The 9,153-nt window shown below is 42.0% G+C and overlaps 1 protein-coding gene across 2 annotated transcripts; it reads left to right on the forward strand.

Moving 5' to 3' along the window:
* The first annotated feature begins 474 nt into the window (after positions 1-474).
* Positions 475-9,120, forward strand: LOC113675755 (uncharacterized). 2 transcript variants are annotated; one of them, XM_089198815.1, is made up of 3 exons: positions 475-687; positions 3,909-6,240; positions 7,869-9,120. In XM_089198815.1, exons 2-3 carry the CDS (start codon positions 4,142-4,144, stop codon positions 8,236-8,238), a joined length of 2,469 nt encoding a protein of 822 aa, XP_089054941.1. In that variant the 5' UTR covers positions 475-687; positions 3,909-4,141; the 3' UTR covers positions 8,239-9,120. The 2 variants fall into 2 exon arrangements, with proteins under 2 accessions (XP_089054941.1, XP_027048161.2); XM_027192360.2 differs by having other exon boundaries at positions 479-687; positions 3,740-6,240.
* The last annotated feature ends 33 nt before the right edge of the window (positions 9,121-9,153 follow it).

Consider the following 9,153-nt stretch of genomic DNA (forward strand, 5'->3'; position numbering starts at 1 on the left):
GGTGTCGATTTAGGAGAAAAAAATTTTTGCCGCAAAACTCTATCACAAAAATTTATCTTCCAAATCGGCGCTCTTAATCCCCACGGTATCGACGAGCGCTTTTCATTCAACCTATTTATTTTTGTTTTCCCGTCAAACTCCATTTTCTGCATATAAACCCACACAAAACCCATCTGGTTGAATTTTCTCTTTAGCTGGGTTGTACGAAGGTATTTCAGTTTGTTGATCTTGGAGGGCATATGAATGGTATGATAGGTTATCATGAACCGCTCTCCGAGAAATGAGCCTGCGCAAAGACACAGGACTAAATATCGACAACAGAAACAGAGATCGTTGTTTGCACATAAACATGTAGTATTTTAGAAATAAAGAATTCAAGGGTTGAACTAAATAGGATTATTATGAGGACAGGATTTCAGAATTTTTCGTTGGGTGAAACTCAACTAATTAGGACCCAGTCTTCAACTCGTCCTCTTTCATAACAGATGCAGTTAATAATTTGTTATTGCGTATAGAGGCAACGACAACGTATATGAGGGAAATCATTTCTCCGCGACAGGCCGCGTAAAAGACAACATTGCCTTGTTTCTGGCTCTTGATTGACGAGAAGAAGCCATTGCAATCCAGAATCAGGTCTAAGAAGATTTCAGAATGGACGGGAGCAATAACATGTTATATTCCCAGTTGGTATGTAAAGCTATCACTCACTTTGGAGCTGAGCGGTCAAACTTAAATTATCAACATGCTGGGCTGAAATATGTTTTCGCAGTGATTTCTATGATCTGTTTATTAGAATTAGAAGGTGTTAATGAACTGGAAGCGAGCACTTTTCGACCTAAAGTTTAGAATTAGTTGCTCTGAATTCCCGTATGTTGACCGGAAATAGTGGAGTGTTGTGAGCGTTTTGGTATTTAGTAGTCAAAATAGCGATAAGCAACAATGAAGCGTAAGTATTCTGGTTGTGACGTTGCATGCAGTAATGTGTTCGAGAAAGGGAACGCGCTCTTACATTTTGAAGTACATACCAACGCAGTTTGTCATTACATGTCGGGATTTTCAGTCACAGTGCGTGACAAACTCGTCAAATGTCGCTGAAGTCATTCACTCAATAGGCCATTTTACAATTTTGTACTTAATTGCCAAGCCTTTGACTTGGAATGAGCAAGGTTTGTATCGTAACAAGGTCACCCATTGCCTCATTCTTGTTCAAAGGCTTGGCAACCAAGCACACAGCTGTAAACGGGAATGACAGGAAAAAAAACGTACCGAAAACATTCCACATTCGTGGTTAAACAATTACATGAATATTTAATTAGATTTTTGTCGATTTGGCGTGACTCGTGTTCTTCGAATAAAGCCGACCAATGCAGTATGCGCTCCATCTTACGTTAAGCTCACTGATTCGGCTGTCAGTGGAATGAAAGGTGTAAGTTGTGAATCACGTTTGAGGCATTGCGTTGCGGATGTAACGTATTTCTTCGAATAAGCACCTGGACGCTAATTTAAACTTTCGGCTTAAAGTGCCCATGACAGGAAATCTTTTTTTTGTGTAAATATTTAGATTATCATGTATACAAACCAATTCCGATAGAAGAAAGATTTAAAAAAATAATAAAACTCGTAAGTGCTCTTATATTGTCTTAAGAGTGTCCCACGGACTGGTAACGAATTAGCGGGTGATGACGTAGAAAACTGTGAAAACTCTCCGTTAACACTTACAAATCTCTCGCATCTCTTGTAATTTTGTATCGGTCAGCATTGAAATACTCTTGAAATAATGTCCGATAGTGATGTATTCCTAACTTATGCAAGCTCTACCGAGAGTTTAGATACATCGTACTCAAGTAGATTCAGCCCTACGAAGGAGAATTGCGTGCTACTAGACGGTTTCTCGCGTGCGGTTTTCAGGTCAAGATTAGAAGAAAAAACTCCCGTTACTGAATGTTTAGTTTGTTGCGTTTGTGTTTTGTTTTCTATGATGAAATCTATGTTAAGAATGGGTAGCTGTGTTCGTTTTTGTTGACATAATATTTTATTCCTTCGCGCTAAGCGCCGGGAAGGCTCCCCTGGTCAGTGCTCTAGAGTTTCGTTGCTCCTTTCCTCAAAGATTGCAAAGGCTGAGGCTGTCGTCGTCGAGCCGGTCAAACGGAAAACGAGCGAATTTATTTAAAATAGAGATTTTAATGGAGAAAATTTCCTTAGTTTAAGTGCAGCATTGCCGTATGACCCATTTCGCTCAATGGCAAAGAACTGACATCGGTGTTATAAATTAGTATTTCCTATGCCTCGGCTTTCACACAGCGCTTAGATTCGCTACCATCTAATTCAATTAATTTTTTTGTTTCTTTATTTTTCTCGTTGGAATGCCGTTATCACATTGACTGCTATTGTTGCTACTTTTAGTTTCTTGAGGGCAGGGGGGAATTGATAGCTCGTGGGATTTATTTTCTGAGAATACACGGCCCCTTCGAGCCTGTGTTTATGCCAGTATCCGCCAGAAGTTTCGCACTATTCACGCAACAGGATATCGGCCAGTTCAGGAGAGGGCTTGAAATTTATCACAAATAATGTATTTCTGGTAACAAAATACGATGAAAACTATAACTGATAGGATTTTCATACGATAAGAAAAGTGCAAACTGAATGTAGTTATGTGGAAAGACAAGGAGTATGAGTACATCTCAAGCGCGTGAAATAAACCTGAACAATAAGGAGCTCACCATTCTTCGCTTGCGACATGTCAGCCAAAAAGAATGTTAAACAATCGTTTACGGTATGGGAACAGGCTCCTTAATCAGCATTCTTTTAAGCTAAATGCTTTAGTTATCTTCCCCTAATTTGTCTAGTGGTATGTGTTCGTAACAGCCGCCTTCAGAGCCGGTTCGGAGCATAAGGCCGACGACATTGAAGAGTAAAATCTCCTCGATGTCAACGATCGAAACGCGTCCATTTGGTCATACAGCTACATCCTTTTGAAAGTAGTGTATAGAAATACCCGGTACATGTGTATTATTCTTGTAGCTAACATCATTTGGCGCTCCGGCCACGCAATACGCTCGTCTTATCTTCTTGATTTCTCCTTTCTCCACCATAGTTGCCGACGTGTCTTCACAGTTTCTACGTCACAACCATGTAACATGATCGTTTTGGCCGCGCGCTTAATGAGGACACTTTTTGGCCGCCAAATCGTACTTTCAATGCACCAAAAAAAATGGCTAAGGAGAACTCGCCAGGCGCTCAAATCGATTATTTCTAATTATGAATATAGCTATCAACCGAAAAGAAGCAAAACAAAATTCCGTGTCATAGGCACTTTAAAGGAGAGGCGCTTCTTGGAAGGAGGAGGGGTGTTTATTGCTCTCCTGTATTGATTTTGCCGTAATTGAAGCTTAAAAAGTAAAAAAAAAAATAAGTGGCGATAGAAACAGGTTTTCCTTCTATCCCTACTTTTTAAGGAAGTGAGGGAGAAGGGGGGCGCTTATTCGAGAGGGGCGCTTGTTTTACATTATGGCTGAGGGGGGTGGGCGCTTCTTCGGGGAAGGGCGCTTATTAGAGCGTCGACGTTTATTCGAGAATACGGTGTATGCATAATCTTGATTAAATGTCACAGAAGCTCTTACGTCCTACGGTCGCTGTCCGCCAACTTGAATCAAAGCTGAAAAATTAACCGTTTTCCTGTCTGGAATTAATAAACCCCAAGTAGTATCTTGAAACCTTAACGGCTTTGGCATTATTTCAGATGACATTGCGATCACTGGCTTTCCAGGCCACAACGGCCACAAATAAACCCAGTGGACTGAGCTTACTCCATGCTGCGTGTTTAGAAGATGATTTAGAAACTGTTCAAATAATCACAAACTACAGTCCTGGTAAACTAGACAATGCTATCGCTTTAACTATCTACACAGAGAGTCACGGGTCTCACCCAGGAAGAAATGCACTAGAATTAAGAGGTTCATCCCAGAGAGACAAAAATGCGAGAATAAACGCGATTCTGGGCCCTATATATCTTGAATTTCAGTCCAAGTCGCTGCTGCATATCGCTGCCAGAAGAGGAAAGGTGGAACACCTCAAGAGACTTCTGGACATTGGTTCAGACCCAAATGAATTGTCACGCGACACTAATCAAGTCACGCCATTGATGTTAGCAGTTGCGCGCAACACTACAGCTTTCACAGAGCTTCTTCTAAATAAGGGAGCCGATGTAAATGCTAAAGATAAACATGAAATGAGTCCACTTCAGTATGCTGCTGTCAACGGCCGATCCAAGACTATTCTGTTGTTAATAGAAGCTGGTTGTGGTGTGAGTGATGTTAATGATCGAGGGATGACGTCATTGCATTTTGCCGCCCAAAATGGACACACCAGAACAGTTGCGATCCTTATTGAACATGGCGCTGACGTCCATTCAAGATCATCCAGCGGTCATACACCACTTATGTTAGCGACGGCGAAAGGAAATTACGAAACAGTCGAGTTTCTTCTGGCTCAGGGTGGTAGTGTTCATACTACAGATCCAATGGGATTTACTGCACTTCACCTTGCTGCTGATAAAGGTTACACTAACCTAGTTCACCTTCTTATTCGAAGGGGAAGTAATGTGGACGCAAGAGCCTCGGGAAAAACACCTTTGTTTCAATCCTCATTTAAAAATCACAGAGAAACTACCGAGCTGTTGCTTCGCTATGGTAGCGACGTCAACGCGCATGACATATTTGGAAGAACTGCTTTGCATTACGCCGCCCTAGAAGGACAAGTTGCCATGGTGAAGCTGTTGATTGAAAGGGGGGCGAACGTGCACGCACGTGACCACCAGGGTCAGACATCATTGTTTATGTCCGTGATCTACAATCAAAAAGATTGCGCCATTCTATTGCTGGAGCAGGGGGCCCATGTCGATGAAAATGACAATAATAACAAGACCCCGCTACACTTTGCCGCCCAGGAAGGCCATTCAGAAATCGCTGAGTTATTGATACAAAACGGCAGCGACCTTAATGCTGAAGAAGTCACAGGTGACCGACCTTTGTCACTTGCAGTTGCATACTGTAGTGATGACGTAGTAGAGCTCCTATTAAGTCATGGAGCTGAACTAAACGCCGCCAACGACAGCCTGTTGACTCCTTTACATATTGCAGCACAGAATGGCAAAACTAGCCTTGCTGAAGTGTTACTACAGCGAGGTGCTCAGCGTGAGGCTAAAGACTGTGATGATCAGACACCACTGCACATAGCCTGCTCATATGGAGATAATCATATAAACATGGCGGAAATGTTAGTGCGTTATGGAAGTGACGTCAATGCTCGAGATGGTGCTAAACGTACGGCACTTTGTTTAGCTGTAAGTGAAGGACATTTTCAAATTGCTTCTTTGTTGCTAAACCAAGGTGCTGATGTGAACTTAATTGACGAAGAAGGTTACACAGCACTTCACAACGTGTACATCAATCTCCACACCTTCCTTGGAAATGAACGCATGACCTTCGCCATGACAAAATTGCTGTTTGAATTTGGAAGTAAAGTAGGCGACATAGATCCACAAGGAAGAACAGAACTGCATATGGCGGCCCAAAGCTCTTCAGTTAAACTTGTACAACAGCTTCTTGATTATGGCAGTAAAGTAAACGCGATAGACATCGAAGGTTGTACGCCATTAATGCGAGCCATTAAATTCTCTCGTAGGCCTGATCTTGTTGTAAGACTTTTACTCGATAATGATGCGAACATTGCAGTAAAAGACAAGCTCGGTCGCTCAGCTTTGCATTATTCGGCCGGGCTTAAGGGAAACCGTAAGATTTCTCAGGCACTGATTCACAAAGGCGCTGATATTCACGCCGTTGACATCCATGGCAACACAGCACTTCATCTGGCTGCTAACAATCGTAACACACACACTGCAGAGCTTCTGTTACAAAATGGCTGTGATATAACCACGTGTAACAAGCGAAAGGAGAGTGTCATTCACAAAGCAATCACCGCCAAATGTGAATGCACACACGGCTGTAGAAAATGCGTCTGGAAATATCATACTGTCGCGCTATTGGTCGAGAAGGGTTGTGACGTCAAGAAAACTGACATTGATGGTAACAGCGCACTGCATTTGATGGCTGAATGGATCACGGATCCCACTACGGTCAGACTGTTGCTGAGAAACGGAGCAGATGTTCGCGCAAGGAACAATCAGGGAAGCACCCCTCTACATCTCATCTGTGCTGTGAAGTGTGAACGCTCAAGAGCAAAGTGAGTGACATCTTTCTTATATTTTTCTCAACTCTCAGTTGCTTGTCTATTGGATAAATAGGTATGTCTCTGAAAAAACTGTGGTGCTGCGTCGGGGGGAGAGTATAACAAGGTAGTTTGGTGTTATCAACTGAGTTGATAACATAAATTGGCTAAGGTCGATGATTTCAAAATTTACATAGAGCTATCAACTAGAAAACGCAAAAGAAAATCGTGTCAAAGGCAAATTAAGAGTTTCGAAGCCGACGTTTCGAGCGTTAGCCCTTCGCCAAAGCGAAAGGAGGAATTGTGGATTGTGTTTGTGTTTGTAGGCAGAGAATGGAGCTACGCTATTGGTTAGAACATGGTAACGAGAAAAATAAGAATAGATTAGAATAAGAGAGAAGGTAAGTTTTGTGCTCGGTAAAGACATAGATGAGGATGTTTTTTCGTCTTGTCACGAGCGTGGGACCTCAGACCTTCGGATTCCGCGCTTCGATGCTATACCACTGAACCACAGAGACTCTACGGTGAGCGAGCTCTATTAAGAAATTCTGAGGCCTGAGGTTCGGTTCCTCATGGGCACTCAGAATTTTTTCTTCGTCCCACGCTCGTGACAAGACGAAAAACGTCTTTCTCCAAGAATAAATTAGTTGAATGAAAAGCGTTCGTTGATACCGTGGGGATTACGAGTGCCGATTTGAAAGATCAATTTTTGGTCTAGTTTTGCGGCTTTCCGAACTGTCTTGATTTAGGGAGAGGCCGCCAACTGCCATATGCTACTTAGAATGATTAGGGAGATAAAGTGTTTGGCGACTGATTTGGATACGTCTTTTTTATTCTACGTCGCGAAGGTGTTCTCGGAATCGGTCCGCCTGGTCGTCTTTCTGTTTCATTTATGTAAAACTTTTTTCTATAAGTGCAAGGTGTACGTGAAGTGATCAGTGATCTGAATGGTCTCTTGGGACCCAACATTTTCTCTATGTAATGAATGAAAGGTCAGGTTTTGTATCGTGCGCAAGCACATTTAAGAGTTCCAGTTAGGACACTAGTTTGCAATTAACTTTTGACCCCAAAGTTGCCTGTTTTTGTCGCGTTTGAATGGAATTAGTGGAGGTTGCGAAAAGATAGTGCCAGTCTCTGAATCATTTTGAAGAAATTCAAGGTTATTAGGAATGAAAAATTTATCTGCGAGGTTGTGAGGGTGAAACGTGAGTGAATAGAATGGGCTCGGTATTTTCCTTCTTTGCTTTTTGAAGTGCTGACCATTAAAGTTGCAAGAGTTCGCATATTTATCAGTCTGGTTACTGAACCTAGAGATCAAGCAAAAGGTCGTAGATTGTGAAAGTTAAAAGAGGTGCTGCTTAACAATAATGCTTTTTTTCTTGCTTCAAATTGGAATTATGCTGTTTAGACCAGAGGTTTCCCGGTGACAATAAATTGGAAATATGAAATATGCTGCACATAAGGAATACTTCGAAACATAGCTTTCCCATTTATCCCTAAATAACAAAGGGGAGGTAGAAAGGTCTCGCAAAAAAGAATCATAAAATCATAATGCAGCCCCTGGATGTCACTAACGTTTTTGTTACAATATCACTAACATTGTTAAGTAAGGGTATGTCAGTGTTGCTTTTCGAACACCTCAGGTTCACCAGGTCACGCTGGACATGTGACACATCAGAACTGTTCATTAGACATGGCTGTGATATCCGGTCAGTGGATAATGAAGGTAACACCCCACTTCACCGGACAGCGGAGTCAGACAGAGATGACATTGCAAATATCCTGCTGGATCGTGGAGCTGATGTAGAAGCGTTAGATTGGCAAGCCAGTACTCCTTTGCATGTCGCTGCGGCTTGTAATGCAATCACGGTGGCAACGCTCTTGGTTAAACACGGTAGCAATATGAAAGCTTTGGATAGCGAAGGAAGGCGGCCCTTGGATATCGCTTACAAGTGTGGAAACCATGAAATCGTACATCTCATGGAACAAGCGATGCAGAATGGCGATAGATGACATGGAAATTCAGTTTTCTAGTAAGGCTAGCCTGGAGTTCGTTGTTTGTTTGTTTTTCGAAACACTGAACAATGGAACAAATTCAACCAATGAACATGAAGCATAATATTTCCGCAAGGAGATGGATAGCTTGCCATTAGGCATCCATCATATTTTTCAGCGCGGAAAGGACGCAGAAAACCTACGCCAACGTTGCTTTTCACTTGGTTAAGAAGAGCCTCAAATGCTGTCGATTTCGCTGGGATTTACTGGTTCCAGATTCGGAGGAAAACCCTGACCTACATTCGTGAGATAAGACATTAAGTCGCATGGAGTAAAATGGAAAACCTATTATTAAGTCCTCCTTAAGACCTGCCGGTATGAAGTATCTTAAATGCAACTTCCATTATTTTTTATAGTTTTTTTATAGCCCTCTAGTGCTATCACTTTAGTCTACCCCGAGACATCTGCCTGTTTCTCTCGGAATTAATCCGCCCTATCTATCAAGTGATGGCATTCTGCCCAAAGAAGGATTATTCGTTAAATGCAAGTTCCTGTCGAGCACCTTCCCTTCGACTGGAATTTCAATCAAAACTGTCGTACTTAGTTGAGAAGGTTTCTTATTAAAAAGGGGCTTACTTAAAGGAAACGCCGTGGGTAGAGTGTGAACCGACGAAGAATTTGTTGAGATTTACTGATGGACTGCTTTGAAGTGGATTATGGGATCGTTAAGTAAAAAACCAAACCAACTGTATCTAAGGTTTCAAGACAGTTACCTGTCAAAGGAACCCCTCGGCCAAATCTCTACACATTGCTGTTTTCTTAACCCTGTTAGCCCTCTGACTTTGCAACAACGACTTTTTGTAATTATAATAATGACAACAATAAAGTATTATTACTCGTGTGACGTTGAAGTACTTTGACGGATAGACCCTA

The sequence above is a fragment of the Pocillopora damicornis genome, chromosome 3 (assembly GCF_964200805.1).
Source record: "Pocillopora damicornis chromosome 3, jaPocDami1.2, whole genome shotgun sequence".
In the NCBI taxonomy this organism is placed as follows: Eukaryota; Metazoa; Cnidaria; class Anthozoa; order Scleractinia; family Pocilloporidae; genus Pocillopora; species Pocillopora damicornis.